The following is an 18,712-nucleotide window of genomic DNA, read 5'->3' as shown; positions in this document are numbered from 1 at the left end:
TAATGTTTAGGGTATTAATTCTCAAAGTTAGCTAAATAGTGACCTCCTCACTTATGTCAGTTGCAGATTTCCATTTGATTTTATGGCCATATGGCCATCTCTCCTGTCCTTTCCCACATCTGATCCTGAACCCTCCACACTCCCCTCCCTAACCTCCCAGTTCCCTCTCTCCATTTGTCTCTTATGACAATTTTATTCCCCCTTTAAGTGAGATTCAAGCATCTTGAATTGTGCCTTCCTTCCTTTTTGGCTTCTTTGGGTCTGTTGAATGTAGCATCTCCAGGATAAGACAATGACCTGGGAGGCACCATCAAAGGGTGTTACCTTAGCTGTGACTTACAACATTGGTGATATGGAACCTGAAGAAGACACCTCCTGTAGCCAGGTAGGACCCCCAGTAAGTGACAGAGACACCAACCCACCCACAAAACTTTCAACCCAAAATTTATTCTGTCTACAAGAAATGCAGTCATGGAGGATGGAGCAGAGATTGAGGGAATGGCCAACCAATAATCAGCCCAACTTGAGACCCATCCCATGGGCAAGCACCAATCCCTAACACTATTATTGATACTCTGTTATGCTTGCAGACAGGATCTTGTCCTCTGAGGGACTCCACTCAGTAGCTGACTCAGACACATATAGACAGCCACATCCAAACTGTGGATAAAACTTGAGCAATCTTATGGAAGAATAGGAGGAAGGATTTTGGACCCCAAGGAGAATAGGAACTCCACAGGAAGACCAACAAAGTCAAGTATTCTGAATCTTTGGAGCTATCAGAGTCTTAACCATGTGTTAGACTTAGGCCTCCCTGCACATATGTAGCAGTTGTGCAGCTTGGTCTTTATGTGGGTCCTAAACAACTGGAGCAGGGACTATCCCAAAAGCTGTTGCCTGTATGTAGGATATGTTCTTCTAGCTGAACTGCCTTGTCTGGCCTCAGTGGTGGGAGGTAGTGACTAGCCTCACAGAGACTTGAAGAGCCAGGATTGGGGGGAGGGAGGGATACCCATCTCCTCCCCCCCCCAGCCCCCCGCCCCCTACCTCTGACCTGCTCAGAAGAGAAGGGGAAAGGATAGAGGAAGGATTGTGGGAAGGAGTGACAGGAAGGAGGGCAGTGAGCAGGATGTAAAGTGAATAAGTAAAATAAATAAATTAATTAAAAAGAATAAAAATAAACAAAACATTAGCTTAAAGAATTTTCAGAGAGGCCAGTCTTCAGCTGAAGGAATCGCTATATCTTGATGTCAGCAAGTATATCATTATTTTACAGGCCTGAAAAATTTAGTTTCCTTGATTGAAAAAAATAAATGTCTTAAGACAGGAATTTTTGCTTTATTCATCATGGTCTTTACATTTAAGAAACAATGAAAGACAAATTTCTGTTGTTAAATAACAATTATATATCTATTTCAGTATTAGGATAGATAATGAATGTAAGGATTCAAAATATATTTCTGGAAAAAAGACTGAAATAATTAAGAAAATGTTTAGGGGAAAACAAAAATCTCACAGAAACATATCTTTAAAACACACATATAAGCCAGGAATGGTGGCACATACATATATATTCCAACTACTCAAGAGAATAAGGCAGGAGGAATATGAGTTTGAGGTTAGAATAGGTTACATAGAGAGACTTTATCTCAAAAACTACCTCCTTTTGCCCCCCAATAAACCAAAGTCCAATTAAAAAAGCTAAACTACAAGTGTGTTTATATAAAGTTAAATAGACCATAAGTGTAAAAAGATTATATAAAAGTGTACAATATTTTTCATGATCTGATACTTATAAATAAAGAAGCAATCTTAAACAACCAGTTCTTTAGCTAATATACATATAGACACAGACGTGTTTTCTTCTTTAAAAGCACCACAATTTTATCTGGATGGTACAATTCTGATAGTCTTACCAGATCATTATATTAAAAAATAGTTTCTGATTAAAATATTTGGTATCACCTTTCGTTAGGCACTTAGGGCAGATCCAGTAGCTTTAGCAGCCTCGCACAGATAAAGACTGTTTTGTCACCTCCTTGTATAATGTCCTTTGAAGGGAACCTATAATATCAACAGTGTTCTTTTAAGTAGAAATAGTCTCATGTACGGCTTCATTTGTTGAAGTTTTAAGTCAGTAACGCAGACTGTGAAGCTTGGGGTTTCTTAAATTCAGCATCGGTTGCTTGATTGTAGGTTTATCATCAAAAAGTGCTGCTTCACTCTCAGTGGTTGGAAATCTTTTCTGATATATCAAGGGGTATTCCTTCTGAAACTTAAAAAGGAGGGGAAGGATTAGCAATTCTGGCAAGGTTTAGTGGCACATGCCTTTAATCCCAGAACTAGGGAGGCAGAGGCAGGCTGATCTAAGAGTTCAAGGCCAGACTGGTCTGTCTACAAAGCAAGTTCCAGGACAGCTAGAATTGATACACAGAGAAACCCTCTCCAAAAAAAAAAAAAAAAAAAAAAAAAAAAAAAAAAAAAAACCCACAAAACAAAACAAAACAAAACCAAAACCAAAACAAAAAAACCAAACCTTCTGAATATTTTCTTATATAAAGCTAGTCAAGAATTCTTTCATCTGACTCTCACCTCTCTCTACATTTGTGAAGGGGACACTGTATAATCTTTCAGACTCCCATCAATGTTAAAATACTAGGATTCTCTTCTGTTACATTTTACCCTAAACCCAATATTTCTCACTGATAAAGCCTATGAAGGTTACAGGGATTTGGTACAGTTTGTATTTCACTTTTGAGTTTCTTAGGTTGTGTTCTTTCTAGGATCATGTGAACACTGGATTTTGCTTTAGAGCTCAAAGTTCTAAACAGTGGCAGGAATGAGTCACTCAGAGATATGTATTATAATCCAGATTTTACATGTTTCTCAGAATAATCTAAGATATAATTATACAAAATACCAGTAACATAAAAGAGGATCAATTAATATTGTTATTATTTTAAATTTAAAATAGAGTAAAACCAAATAGATATTCATTCATATACTTTAAGTATATAATGAAGAACAATAAGTAATCTATATATCTAAAAGTTAAAATTTTATCTTAAATGTCATTAGAAACAGCAATCACTGATCACACACTGGGTAACATTTCTAAGATGGAGAAATTGTACATTCTTGTACCTGTTTCAATTTTCTTCTTTTCTCCTTTAGAGACAAGCTTTTACTTCTGACAATATTCTCCAAAAGTTCTGCAATTGCAGCTTGGGAAGTTGAAATTTTCTGTTCATCAAATTCTTTAGCACTAATCTGTTTACAGTAAGAATATGTTGGCAAAGGAACAACTAGTCCATCTCCATGATTTTTAACCTGTCAGTGAACAAAATAAGACAGTGAAAATGTGTACATTCTGGTCACAATTCTGCCATATAGAACACTTTTAGTGGAATCTAAAATCTATCATTTGGCCTCAATTACACATTTGGTGTATTAAGAAAACTGAAGATTATACACAAGAGGTAAGTGAGCAGGATCTAAATCTAAGTGCCACAGCCTATTTAATAGCTCTGAATTAACTTTTCCTGATCTGTTTTCTAATCTTTAAAATGAAGATTTCATGTATATAAAAGCATTAAAGGTAGGTATTCTAATTTTAAATTTCATTTAAATTATTAATGATTTTCAAATTATTATTTGAAGTATAAAATATAACAATCTAAATGATGTTTTAATTCCATTTAAAACACCTATATTTTCACTTAGTAATGAAGTATTGATCAATTATTTTGAGACCCAGAATACTATCAGAGCCTACATATCTATTGATAATGAAGTTAAGGTACATATTTATAGTAAGCCAGTACAATATTATAATAATATACATGAGTAAAAGCACGAACAAAATGTGCTGGCTAGTCAACACCTGAATATGGTAGATATCTTGTTTAGGGAGGATGGATGGAAGGGGGCGGGGAATGGAATATGGAGTGTAAAAAATAAATTAAAAATAAAAGAAGAAAAAAAACAACAACAACAAATTCTGCTTTAACTATGTAGAATGGTTCAGAATAAGATTCTTTTCATCCTACTTACCCTTATATTTTCTAAGACATTTAACTTAGCATGAGATAATCAAGAATTCATACATAGGAACTGGGGAGATGGCTCAACGGGTAAAGTATTTTCCAAGTAGGTATGAGGACTTGAGTTTGGATTCCCAGCACCAATACAGCACTGGCCACAGTGACATGCTCCTTACACAGAGCTGAGGGTACACTTTTTTCTCTTTTAAATTGGAGGTAGAGGGATTTTTTTTTCTTTTTACTTTGATTTGAAACTCAATGTTGTATGCAGGAACTTTAATAATCATATTTCATATTTAATAATCATATTTCTCATAATATAAAGGAAACATCTGTCAACATGGAACTGCAAGAGAGGAAAATGAAAGTCCCAGTGCTGTATGAGTCTCCAGGCTCCATACATTCCTGACTTTGAGAATGCTTATATGAGCTAATAAGTGGCCATTTTTATGGTGTTACTTTGAGATGGATTTGCTACTTGCTAATAAGTAATGCAGAGATTTTTAAGGCTCAAAATACCTACATTGCCCTTTTTAATGTAGTCAAGATGTTTCTCCACTGCAGCTTGTAAATAAGTGGGTACTTGAAGAATTTCCTGATGATGATCCATTAGGAAAGAAACTAATCTTGAAGCCAGAAGCTCATCAAGATCCACTTCTTCAGCACAACATAGTACACATCGAGAAAAAGTATTTATCATCTACAAAAAGATGCCAATTTAAGAACTCAAGTTTTCATATAAAGTACAGTGTCAATAATTTCCAATTTTCATTACATGATATATAGGGATAGAATGATAAGTACTTCAGTTGAGGAAATAATGGAAATAATTTATTATAATTAGGAAGATAAGAATGTTATTATATTACATTACAGTAAAAACATTTGTTATGTATTGTGTTAGCAAAATTCTAATGGGTCATGTATAACAGGTTTTGATTTCAGTTGGTCATAATTTTATAAATATATGTCACAGCTTCCATTAACAGAGAGATGCAAGCCTTAATCCAAAAGCTGTTAGAGAATAAGGACTTATTACATTAAACCAATTCCACAAAACCACAAACCAGGACTATATAATATATAGAATGCATGTTCAGCAGAAGTTGCAAAGTTGGCACTATTTACCTTTTGAAACTCTGGAAAGTGGATAATTAGTGTTTAGGCAGTGAGTTAATGCACACATCTCTATTTCCATCATAAGAAGTTTGAAACTCTGGAAAAATTTTTGCCTCAAAACTCATTACTCTCATAGTCATCTAGTCCATATCTATAATACATAATAATTAGAATTTAAATTCTATTTAAAATATTTGAACATAATATGCACATAGCATAATTACTGACATGAAATATTCTCTTTTCATTCCTAGGCTCAGTCCTCAGCTTTGTGCTTATTGTCTATATTCTTCTCTTCTTAGGACCTTTTTTATACTTGTAACTACCATTTCAATGAGGATGACTAAAAAAAAAAAAATCTTTCTTCTGCCTTGATTTTCCTTTACAATACTCACATTTCCAAAATTCTGCTGGATAAATTTTACTTAGATGCCCTAATAACTTTAAAACCAAAAACTAGAAAACCAAAATTATCACCCTTTCAAACACCATTCTGCACTAAATTCTTATGCTTTTCAATAATACTATAAATGTTTACTAATATTTTTCTTTTTTTATCTATTCTGTCATTGTTAATGAATTATCCACAGTAATGAGCAGACTAGGCTTACTTTGAGAAAATTTTATAGATTTAAGCTGGAATCTAAAAGGTGACAATTCTTAAGAAAAACAATAAGAGAGGAGGGGGAGGATACACACACACACACACACACACACACACACACACACACACACACACACACAGAGAGAGAGAGAGAGAGAGAGAGAGAGAGAGAGAGAGAGAGAGAGAGAGAGAGAGAGAGAATGAGAATTTCAAAGATTCATTTCCCATTGATATCTGCATATAAATCCCTCTATCCTCATTCTCCAAGGAGCCTGAATCTGGGGCTGCTTGGTAACAGCTCTCTTTTGTTTGTTTGTTTTGTTTTCCACTACTTCTTGTCCACAATGACTTATTGTCATAACTCATCAGATACAACTTTCCCACTGCCATATTCTCTGAAACACTTTGACAGATTATTCATTGATTATTTCCTCACTCTCTACTTCTTACAGTTGTAGTGCTTTCAGGTTAACAGTACCTACAGATCCTCTTCCCACCCAATCAGACAGACCTAATACAAGGTGATACCTCTTCCCACCCAATCAGACAGACCTAATACAAGGTGATACAATCACTGTGAGGTGTACAAAATGAGTGAGAATACAGAATCTTCTGCTAAGATTAATAAAAGGTGAAAGTATAAGAGCCTAAGCACAAACAATTTGTGTAACACTATTTTTCTGCTAGAAAAGGTCAAGTTTTTAGGGTCTGTTTTTCTTATGTTTTAAAATTTAATCAACTTTTAATCCAAATATTTGGCATAAAATGAAACAATGATGAACTGACCAATCATACAAAAATAAATAAAAACTAAGAATGTAACCTTGGTAGAATAGTTTACCACTATGAAATTATTAAACTCTATTTTGTGCTTTGCATACATGGCAATGCTTTTCTGAGGTTGCTTTGTTTTCTTTAAAACTATTTTTAAAATATTTTATATTTTATTTTATTATTGAAGAATTTTCTAACTCAAGCATTACAAGATAGAAATATCACTTAAGTAGCACTTTCAAGTAGCTTGGTCTTCTTTTAGTTTTATGGCTTATTTTTTCTATTATAAGACACACACACACACACACACACACACACACACACACACACACACAAAGATTCATCATAAACGATGTAGAGATCAGGGAGAACTTGAAGGAAACAGGGTGTTCTGGATATGACAGGACTAATGAACTCATGAACTCACAAAAATGGTTGCCTGTACAAGACCTGCACACAATCAAGCCAATCAACATTCCAGGATGGAGGAGGAGGGATTTATATACCCCATCCATAGCCAAGGAACTACTGACAGCTGATGGTTATTAGGGGAGGGAAAGTCAGTTTACTTTGGGGGGGGGGGCAGCTAGGTCAATGACTCAGGTGATGGCCCTATCTCCATGTACATATGGGCAACATTAATTGGATTTAATGATTTATTTTAAAATGAGGATATGAAGTTGGGAGGAGAGGTAAGAAAGGGTGAATATGGTCAAAATACATTGTAAAGATTTATGAAGTTCTTGAGAAATTAATAAAAATTATACTTAAAACTTCAACTTACCAATGATCTTGTACCTATTTGTTCATGAAGTTTGGGCATATCAACATTTTGACTCATTCTAGAAATCATGCGCATTAAGAGTTGAAGCTTTCTACGATTTGGTGGGGGAAGTAACAAACAACATAACTGTAGAGCATTGATGGCAACCCTCTCTAAGTGAGGTTGCAGCAAACCTAGAAGGCAAAGTCACCCCCACCCCGAAAAAAAATCATCAATGAAAATAGGTTTCAAGTGAATAGAATACAGTTACATAACAAGGGTAAAATAATAGTATTTTTTCAATTATGATTATAAATTTCTACATTCCTTTAAAATATAGCAAGATAAAAACTGTTATTTTGCAACTTATTTCTAAGTATTAAAATACTTCACTTATAAAACAAAGTGACACAGATCAAGTGAAATTAAATGAAAAGAAATTAAGTGCTTTAAGTAGTATAGAATAAATGTTGGTTATGCCATGACCAAAGCATTTTACAATAATTTCTTCTCGAAGAAAGAACAAAGTGATTTCAGAGAAGAAAAGCCAGGAATAAAAAGCTGAGTTAGTAAACATTAAAAGTTAACATCGCATGCACCAAAAACAGCCTTACTTTGTGTGCCAGTCAACACAGAAGCAGCTGGAGGTAAAGATTTCTCTGAAAGTTCTATGGTGCTTTTGCACAGTCTTTTATTGATTGTGGTACTAGACTCTCCGAGCTCACTTGTACTCCCTTGTCCAACATTTGGTTTCATTATAATTTCAGCCACTGGTTTATTGATACAACTATTCTGTCTTGTACTACTTCTTAAAAGTAAACTCTGAGATCTACAAAGCTGTTTTGACTTATACTTTTCATTACATAACTCTTCTTGGTCTTGAACAGTCAAAGCAGAGGTTCTGTTAAAACCAACACAGTGTGGCTGCTGAGCATTTTCATCTGAGTGAAGATTAAATAGGGGTGTCTGTTTGGGTGCAGACACTAACGATTGCTTACTATTTTGTTCTTCTATGTTCAGAACAGACTGGTAGAAGATACTGGACTTCTTTTCACTTGAATTCACTGGCCTATCTACAATTCCTTCCAAAGAAGAGCACCTTGGTTTGATGTTAGAGGACAGGGCATTTGTATTACTTAAGCCTATTAAATTATGACAGCTTCCTCCCATTATGTCATTAGCACTAGCTCTTCTGTTTCTTAAATTATCTAGCTGCATTTTCTTGGCACATCTTTCTTGAAATCCTTGATCATTTCTTTGTAGTCTTTTAGTAGAATCCAACTCTTCATTGCTTTTGTCTTTGTAAAGCAGACTGAGAAGAAGACACTCAGTTGATTTGAAGGAATTCAAATTGCTTAAATCATGGATTTTTGAAGATCGTGGATCATCTTGTATTTTATGTATTCCACTTGTTCTATCTGAAACTGTGATGTAGCCACAAACAACTACCAGAAAATGAAACAAAAATTAAGATACAACTGCAAGACAGTGGACAAAAATAAAACAGAAAAAAAAAGTAAAGTTAAAAAAAAGGCATTACTATAATAATATATACTGTTAGTAAAGAACACATAGCAGTTGCTTAATTTGGAAGCCATTTCAATAGGACACATGCAACATTCAGTTATAAACATGCAAGACTGACTAGTGGTATTTCCATTTGTGATATAAACCATTTAAAAATTAATTTAGCAACACAATTGGGAAGATTAAATCAGAACACACTTAAAGTATGTTTTTACTTTTACAAGTATGTAAAAGTCCTTAATTATACAAAAACTGTATACATAATGGCACACATATCTCAGTGTTTATGGGAAGACTGGTTCCAGGGATGCCCATAGACAAATCTGCAAATTCATGACTCTTATCTAAAATGGTGTACCATGTACATACATATAACCTAAGCATTTATTTTAAATAATCTCTAGATTATTCATATAACATAAGATAAGCACTACGTATATATTTATTATTTAGAGAATGATAACAAAAAACAAAACTAAACAAAGAAAAATACCTGGTAGTTCTATGTAGTAACTACATTAAAAAGTAAACATTTTTGATTATGGATTGGTTGAATCCAAAAGTAGGTAAAACTAGCACATGAAGACTATTATACCTATACTTGGTATCTCTTCTTGGTTACTGGTATAGAACTACTAAAATCCTTGAATTTCCTGAGTGATAAATCTTGTTATTCAAGAGTAGCTATTGCCACATACATGAGTTTGTGTTAATGTAACTCATGGCTAGTCACATATCTGTATTGCTTACAACCTCTTGGGAAGGGAAGGGAGATGGAGATTGAGATCAATATCAAGAAAACCAAACCAAACCCTAACAAACAACAACAACAACAACAACAAAACCTTAATCAGCAACACAATTGTACCTAGTTAATAAAACCTACGTAAAATTCTGAAACGATTAAGCTAAGGTAGTTCTGGGTTGATGAACACACAGATGTTCAGGGTGTCTTTCCTGAGAGGTTATAGAGGCTATGTCACCCCTACTTTCTTTCATGCTTATCACTTCTCTTTGTCTATTCCTGAATTCTATCCTTCTTATAACAAAGTAACAAACATAATTACTTTCCAGGGTCTTGTGAGTGAATTACTAAATTATAGAGGCGTTCAAAGGGACCTTTTAATTGGTAGGTAGTTGAGCATAAGTGTAGAGAGCAAAGGGAGCTTATTTGTTGCCAGCACCAGAAGTAAGGGTAGATTTGTGGATATGAGCCTTTCTCCTGTAAGATTAGGGCTAACTCTAAGGAGCTATGTCAGAACTACATAGAAATATATGACCGTTGATTTCAGGGCAAGTGGTGTTAAAGCATATTTGAACCATTTGATCTGGTATAACTATAATATTATTAAAATCTAAAATAATTTATATCCTACCACATTCATGTTTACCATGGTTTTAGACTTTTAACTTTAAAGAAACTTAAAGACTTTAATAGAATAAATTTAAATATTAAGTAAAATTCACACATACCCAAAATGTTCACAAATAATTCATAATATTCAAATGTAAGTAGAGGTTCAGGGAGATTTAGAAAATAATCTGCAATTGTTTTGAATACATCACGTTCAAATCCAACATAAGTTAGATTATTGGTGTCATTACTTCTTGGCCCTAAGAAGCAGAAGGCAAAAGAAATGGGCAAAATAAATTTCAACTCAAATACAATTAAAAGTATACTTAAGTTTAAACTTATATGGTTAACAACAATTCATGTTACAATATATGCAATTCATCAATTCATGTCTCTCTTGCTCTCTTTTTAAAGATTTATTTATTTTATGTGTATGAGTATTTTGCCTGCATGCATATATATGTGTACCACATGCATACCTGGTGACATAGATTTCTGGAATTGGAGTTATAAACAGCTGTCAGCTACCATGTGGGTGTTGGGAAGTGAACCTGGATACTTTAGAGGAGCAGACAGTACTCAACCTCCAAGCCATCTCTCCAGTCTCATTTTTCATTCTTTCACTGGAAGTTACTGTAAGCAGCCTCTGGCTAGTATTTTGTTTTAATATTATTTTAATATATGAAAAACTGTACATAAAGCAATATGTATGGTAAAATATGGTATATTTTAAAAGTATCAATTATTTTAATGAGATTTTGTTGCAACTTATTTTGTGAAGACAAAAGAATACTGAATGATAACAAATACTTCTAAATCATCTTTTGTATGTCAATACTTTATGAATAAATTTTAGTACATTAATTAGTAGAAAAAGCAGTTACAACATGAGCTTATCAAGAAGGCTAAATGGATTTGTTTGCATGTAAATTCACTACCATTGGATGTTGTTCCAAGCTTTTATTATGTTCAATTTTTTAAAATTTTATTTTGTTCTTTTCCTTATTCACTTCTTTAAAATTTTTAAATCACTTTAATATTTTACCATTGTTAAGTTTTATACTTAATACTACTATTGAAATAACCATGATTACTAATTAATCACTGTTGATCTATAAAAATAAAAACTTCTATACACAGGTTAGAATCCACCAAAGGAAAGTTAGGAACTTACACCCTTAGAATTTCTTGCTCTGCACTCTCTAATTTAGTGGTCTCTAAACTTTCACTTGGGACTCTTCCTTATAAAAATTTTCAAGGACATGGTTTATAAAAAAAAAAAAAATCAACCACTTGGGAGTCTTGGGGAAATCTCCCAAGTAAATAAAATATGCATTCAAATTTTATAGCCATTATTATCAAATATTTTTTTTCCTGAAACAAAGGTTCTTTTTTTCTGTCTCCAAGTTTTGTATGTCTTTACATGTGTAAGCATACACATTGCAAAATGATTAAAGAAAAAGCAAGTCACACACATACATACAAAATAGTTTAAAAGCTAATATTTATTTCTATAGAGGCCAAACTTGGTATTTCTCTAAAACAGACATAAGAAATGTTCTTTGTAGAGAGAATACCTTCTGCCTGTATGGAACTTTGTCAATAAAAATCTGATGGTCTATAACTTAGTCAAGAAATAGGAGGTGAGACATTTGGGAGGTAGAAAGGATTTTGGGATGGTGACAGGTGGGAGATTTGCCTGGGAAGATGTGACAAGACAGACACATGGTACCTGAGCCCAGGTAACTGGCCACAGGGCAGAATGTAGATCAGAATAAATGGTTTCTATGAAGTTATAATCTAGTCAGAGAAGAGCCTAGCCATATGGTCAAGGTATTTGTAAATATATTTTGAGTCTGAGTCTCATATCTCAGGGCATAGGGCTGGAAGGAACCAGACCTAACTTCTACATATTTTTGTTTGTTTTGTTCTTTTCAAAACAGAGTTTTATTTTGTAGCTATGGGTATCCTGGAACTCACTCTGTAGATAAGGCTGGTCTCAATCCACCTTTAATATATAGAATAGTAAGTAATCATTAGTAAGTTTTCTAAAATATAAAACATAGGTTCACTAGAAACAAAACCAAAGAACTTACAGTTAGATAATTAAGGGTTGAGTTCTAGGTCTATTGCATTAACAGAATGTTCTGAGCATTTTGATTTTTCAACTTTGGGAAAAAGTTATGGATAGTATTCTTAAGACTATTTTCTAAAATTATTCTTCCCATAGACCAATGGTTATCAACCTTCCTAATGTTATAACCCTTTATTTAATACCTCATGTTGTGGTGACCCCTACATAAAATTATTTTTGTTGCTACTTCACGACTATAAATATGCTACTGTTATAAATTGTAAAGTAAATAGTTTTGGAGATAGAGATCATGCCCCACAGTTGAGAACCATCACTATAGACTCAAGTTAAACACATTGTTATTAACTGAAATCCAGTAAGTTATGTAATTGTTATTATTTAACTATAAAATGAACTGTGAAGAAAGGGAAAATACAAATCCCTAAAAATGGACAGATTAGTTTCTGTGAGTATGCTTATCTGTGTTGTTAACCATGAGCCATAGGAGAACAAGACAGTTGAACAGGGACTACAGAAAAAGATACTCAGAAGTCTATGTTTAAACTCTGGCTCTTCGACTTAATTCCATGAATAAAATGTTTCTGCAACTTATTACATAATGGCTATTTATTTTGCTATTCTGTCATTTTGACATACAATAAAGATTATGACCTTCAACATTTAATCCCATTAAAATTTCACCAATAGTAATTTTACAATAACTGAAAAATGACACCTATCACTAAATTTTTAAGATATGTTTTAACTTTTGATATTTTAAAAGCATATATCTTTGTAAATTTTTAAAATTTATTTTGAAAGCAGTAAGATTTTTGTACTTGAATCAGAGGTTTACATTATAAAAACTAAGTATCACTGATTACTAAGAAAAACGTTTGTTGAAGTTCGGTCTTCTGCTGTGTATTGTAATGCTTAATACAACCTGCCACTGCCACCAAGGTCTGGTTGTTCCCAGGGATGAGAGAATCTGCATGTACACAAAGTAATGCTTTGTAACCTTAATTTAAAACTACTGGTGGTATAAAGATGCCTACAGCTCATAGCTGGGCAGAAGCAAGGTTTGGATTCCAGGCTGAGGATAGGAAACCACCAGGAGGAGTAAGAGGGAGTAGAAAGTGGAGAGCAGAGAGATGCCATTGGATAGGTGAGTTATGAAATCATGGCCATGAGGGCTGACCATTTGGAGTTAAGAGCAGCCCAGATGGAACACAGCAAGTTACAACTCGGGGTTATTGATAGGGAAGTGGACATAACAGTATAGTTGGCATCCTTAACGAGATCTGACGCCCTCTTCTGGAGTGTCAGTGTACTTACATATAATAAATAAATCTTAAAAAACAAAACAAAAAAACCCAGTATGGTTGGTAGATATTGGCCCAGCTTTAGTTCTGATAAAGGTTTATAATAAATATAACAAGTGTATGCTTTTTATCTGGGAACTGAATGATTTAAGGTGGGGTAGAAATCCCAATTTGAGAGTAAATACTTACTACAACAAAGGCTGAGCAATAAAATGCTAAAATCTGGTTTATATATTACTAACATAGCTTTTTCTATTAATATATTCTGTGAAGTAATCTATCATGAAAAGGACAAACATGGGATGTATGCAACTTTATTTCTGATTCAACTTCTTTTACACATATGCTATTTTACTTCTAAACTGCCACCTTTAAACCTTTGGGCCTCACTGTGGCAATTGCTGCAGTTTAGATTTTAACTAAGACTCTTCCAAATCCTATGAGACTATGAGTTTATGATTTATTTAAGTTGAACCATAAATGACAGATTCTAATCACAAAATAACCTTTTACATAGAAAATAAAGAGCTTATAAAAAATTTCACTTGACTATCATTTGACTCACAATTTTAAATATTTTCTTTAATATTCTTAAACACTATTAATAGAACAAACAGACAGACATACAAGTGGACAGACTGACACAACACACACATACATGCATGCATGTGCACAAACACACACACACACACACACACACACACACACACACACACACACACTTGTGGTTTGGTTTAACTTACAATTTGCTAGGCACTTCATTGCAGATAAAACCCAATGTGGAAGATCGTCTAGAAAAAAAAATGCAAAGAATGTATATTAAGCCATACCATTTTATGATAGTGTATTTTATTTTGTTTTATTTTATTTTTAGGCTTTATATTTTGCTTAGCACTAAGGGCTCTTACCAGCTTAGCTATTAGCCCAGGACAGATCAATATTTTAAAATACAAGAATTAAAATTTATAAAGATCTTGAGTTTGATTCTATCTATAATATTTAAAAGAAACAGCTACTCAAAATCAAGAATTATCTAGGAAGATTTTTTTTTGAGATATAAACTAAATCTCATCATTATCTACTCTACTACTTCTCATTAGTTCCGCTTTGGTTCTATTACTATCTTACATGAATATTACTGATTTAGGTGAAGCTTATAACTGAAATTAACTATGTCTGAATATCAGGGTACTCTTCCATTGAGGCTTGCTTCAAATTTTAAGTTGGCACCATATCCAGCTTATTCATCACTAAATCTTTAGCAAAATGTTTGGCACATTGTAGGTACTTAACGCACGTGTTGTTAATATAGTTTTTATTGTCTACATTTTGGATGTTTATCACTGCCATATTTTTAAAGTCATATTAATTCATTTAAGCAATTAAATACTTTTTTGTGATAGCATAAATAATATTTACTTCCAAAAATTCCATCATTATTGCTAAATGAATGTGTCCTAGGAAAATGTTCTACTTTCTATACTAACCTATAAATGCACCTTTGGTTACTAGGTTTGAAAAGATTCCAGATTCTTTTCTAAATACCTACCTGATTTGTCTTGTAGTATGACCACTCCATGCTTACTTGTGTTGGCCATGTTGTACATTATATATTGAGGAATTACTTGGTTTGGGTTTAAGAGTTCTTCTATGGATGGCAAACTTAAAATGGTTTGCAGGCTAAAGAGAGTATAAACAATGGTTTTCTTTATAAAATAAGAGGAAAAGAACATGACTTGCAACAAACAAAGACATAAGAGTACTTTATTTTTCTCTTAAAACAATTCAAGGATTATATTTACTATTTACTTTTACTATATACTTACTCAACAAAATTGAGAGGAGTCCAATAAAAATCTCAAACTACAGTGATGACTTAAAAGGTATAACTTCTTTCTTTATACTGTACTAAATCTGTACCAAAAGCAATTATTAAAAATCATAATGCATATTTAAATTCTAAGTTTTGAAAAGTAATACTTTTATTCATTTGCATATTTGGATAAAAAAATCAAGTTAATAATCCACATACTTCAGAATCTTAAATACTGCTTATTTTTGTCTTACTATATCATAATAACGTATCTCCAAACTTCTTCAACATCTTCCTGGCTTATTTCTTGGTTGTCAGGTGCAATTTCTAGATCTTCATTGGTTATTCTTTCATGATTTATCTTTTCTGTATTTTCCTGAAGGGGGAAAAATGCTTTGGTTTGTTCTAGTTTGTACTCAAACTGAAAGGAATGTTGAACACTTTTAACACAGATTTGTTTGTTTGGTATGTGTGTGTATGTGTGTATAGGACTGAAGTTGACATTGGGTGTCTTTCTTGATGGATCTCCAGTTTCTTTATTGAGGCAGTGTTTTTAATACTTAGTAATTGTATAAATCAAAGTATACTGTTGAGTTACAAAGTGTCTGAAAAGTAATGGGACACATAGTTTTCAGTTTTGTAGCTTTCCCAACACATACAAATCAACTTTGTGTCTAGTTACTTTATAGTTTAGTTTTTAGAAAAGACAGTGACAGAGATGAGTTGAAGAGTTATAAAATTCTAGGCTATTGTTTAGATCATAAACGTGCTGCAAACCATCCATATAGAAGTCTAAATGTCCAGCCCAGTTCTTCTAGGTAGCAGAACATTTAAGAGGCAAGGCCTTATGGAAAGGAATCATATCACAGGCAGTAGGTTGTCGGGGGGAGCTGTTGGCACCCCAATCCAGGACCCTTTTCCTTCTTTCACCTTCCCATTTCCATAAGTAGTTTCCTCCTTCACATGCTCCTATTATGAGTGCAGTGCCTTGCTATAAGACCCAAAGAATTTTTGGAATCTGAGGTTGGACTTGCCTACTTTGAGAGTGATTTTCAAGTATTTCATCACAGTGGTAGAAATCAGATTAACACAAATAGGAAGAATAACAAATGACAAAATATTACATTACAAAACTCCTTTTTAAGAATACCTCATTACTGTATTCAACACTGTTTCTGTAGGTTCTAAACACATTAACACACACACACACACACACACATACATTCTTAAGATTGTAATTTAGGGGGCTGGAGAGAGGGCTCAGCAGTTAAGAAACTGATTGTTCTTCCAAAGGTCCTGTGTTCAAATCATAGCAACCACATGGTGGCTCACAACCATCCATAATAGGATCTGACGCCCTCTTTTGGTGCGTCTGAAGACAGCTACAGTGTACTTACATATAATAAATAAATAAATCTTTAAAAAAATTGTAATTTAGGAGATTTCAGTATTGGCTTCAAATATTAAAACATCATTTATTTTAAATAATCTTACTATTAACCACATGGTAATGCTGTTTAAACTATTGGTTAATAAAAGAATATTTTACCTGAGAGAAATGTAATCCACGCTTCTTAGAAGTTTTTTGAGATAAGTTTCGTAATTTAAAAATACCATCTTTGTCTTTGGAAAAGTACTCTGTGTTGGTTTTCTTGATTTCTGTATGTCTTTGTGGAAAAGTTTTAAGTGGAGAAGTTGCAGGAAATCTGATATGAAAATAATACGGAGTTAAATAGGATGTGATAAAGTAATAAACTTCTAGAGTATTTTTAAAGTCATACAAAAAGTCTGATTTACTTATGTACTGGCTAGTTTTGTGTCAAGTTGACACAGGCTGGAGTTATCACAGAGAAAGGAGCTTCAGTTGGGGAAATGCCTCCAAGAGATCCAGCTGTGGGGCATTTTCTCAATGATCAAGGGGGAGAGGCCTCTCGTGGGTGGGACCATCTCTGGGCTGGTAGTCTTGGATTCTATAAGAGAGCAGGCTGAGCAAGCCCGGGGAAGCAAGCCAGTAAAGAACATCCCTCCATGGCCTCTGCATCAGCTCCTGCTTCCTGACCTGCTTGAGTTCCATTCCTGACTTCCTTTGGTGATGAAAAGCAGCATGGAGGTGTAAGCTAAATAAACCCTTTCCTCCCCAACTGCTTTTTGGTCATGATGTTTGTGCAGGAATAGAAACCCTGACTAAGACAATTTACGTTATCAAGTAATAAAAATTCTAGATTAGGCTGGGTGTGGTAGTGCACGCCTTTAATCCCAGCACTTGGGAGGCAGAGGCAGGCAGATTTCTGAGTTCGAGGCCAGCCTGGTCTACAGAGTGAGTTCCAGGACAGCCAGGGCTACACAGAGAAATCCTGTCTCGAAAAACCAAACCAAACCAAACAAACAAAAAAAAACCCAAAAAACTAGATTAAATCAATATTACCATTGAACCTTTAAAGTATCTTAGCAGTTTCTTGTTTCTTCCCTATACTGTGCACATTTCAGTTTTGCTTATATTCAGCTCAAGGTTACAATCAGGACTAATTTGGTTGAAGAAATAATGCTTACATAAAAATAGCTCTAGGAAACTGTAGTGTAAATCTCTTTGAAAAAACAAAACAAAACATTGCTGTGTAGTGTTGGTGTCTGACTTTAATTACAACACTCAGGAAACAGAGGCAGGTGGAGCTCTTTGAGTTTGAGGCCAGCATGGTCTACAGGTGACAGCCAGAGATTTACAGAGTTCTGTCTTAGAAAACCAACCAACTAACCAACCAACCAACCAAACAAACAAAAAAAAAACATCAAAAACCCTATAGTTTGTATATACTTCCAGCCTTTTGACAGTTTGTTCCAACTTTAGGATTTGGTCTCTTGCTTCTTTTGACTATGGTGCATTTTGTTTTTTATCTTAATATGAGTCATTTCAAGGATAAAAACAAGAACAAAATATAAACCGTCAAACAATATAACTGTTGATATTTTACTAAATAGTTGTCCTTTTTCTAAGTACAAGAAAATATTCTCCTATTTAAAATCTTGCCCCTCTCCTAAGGGGAATCACACACAAATCACAAATCATGGTTTTTATGTGTTTAGGCTTTCAATAAACATATGTAAACAGTTTAGTCTTGTGTATTGTTATTTTTCAGTATCTTTCATCATATACTAAATTAATACTTAATGTTTTTGGCATTGGAAACTTTCTTTGCTACAATATAATTTTAAAATTATCTCATACAAGTTTTGTTTTTCATATTGAGGTATTTGAACAGGTATAATGTTTGTTTTAAAAATATTTAATTTTTAATTAGTATTTGCGTGTACATGTGACTAT

General features: G+C 33.6%; 1 protein-coding gene across 4 annotated transcripts in view; it reads right to left on the bottom strand.

Annotated features, from left to right (window-relative positions):
- Positions 1-1,318: 1,318 nt before the first annotated feature.
- Positions 1,319-18,712, bottom strand: part of Depdc1a (DEP domain containing 1a) — a 34,542-nt gene continuing 17,148 nt past the window's right edge. The window contains exons 3-12 of one of the 4 annotated variants that reach the window (NM_001172092.1): positions 16,943-17,099; positions 15,648-15,769; positions 15,130-15,260; positions 14,324-14,371; positions 10,304-10,444; positions 7,918-8,748; positions 7,325-7,497; positions 4,567-4,743; positions 3,145-3,330; positions 1,319-2,275 (exon numbers count right to left, since the gene is read on the bottom strand). In NM_001172092.1, the coding sequence (NP_001165563.1) occupies positions 2,135-2,275; positions 3,145-3,330; positions 4,567-4,743; positions 7,325-7,497; positions 7,918-8,748; positions 10,304-10,444; positions 14,324-14,371; positions 15,130-15,260; positions 15,648-15,769; positions 16,943-17,099 (2,107 nt within the window). In that variant the 3' untranslated portion in view covers positions 1,319-2,134. Of the gene's footprint in view, positions 2,276-3,144; positions 3,331-4,566; positions 4,744-5,171; positions 5,314-7,324; positions 7,498-7,917; positions 8,749-10,303; positions 10,445-14,323; positions 14,372-15,129; positions 15,261-15,647; positions 15,770-16,942; positions 17,100-18,712 lie in introns of those variants that run through there. The other 3 variants (NM_029523.3, XR_867244.3, NM_001172093.1) reach the window with 3 other exon arrangements.

Source organism: Mus musculus, chromosome 3 (genome assembly GCF_000001635.26).
Source record: "Mus musculus strain C57BL/6J chromosome 3, GRCm38.p6 C57BL/6J".
NCBI classification, from domain to species: domain Eukaryota; kingdom Metazoa; phylum Chordata; class Mammalia; order Rodentia; family Muridae; genus Mus; species Mus musculus.
This window is presented reverse-complemented; position numbering and strand designations above follow the sequence as displayed.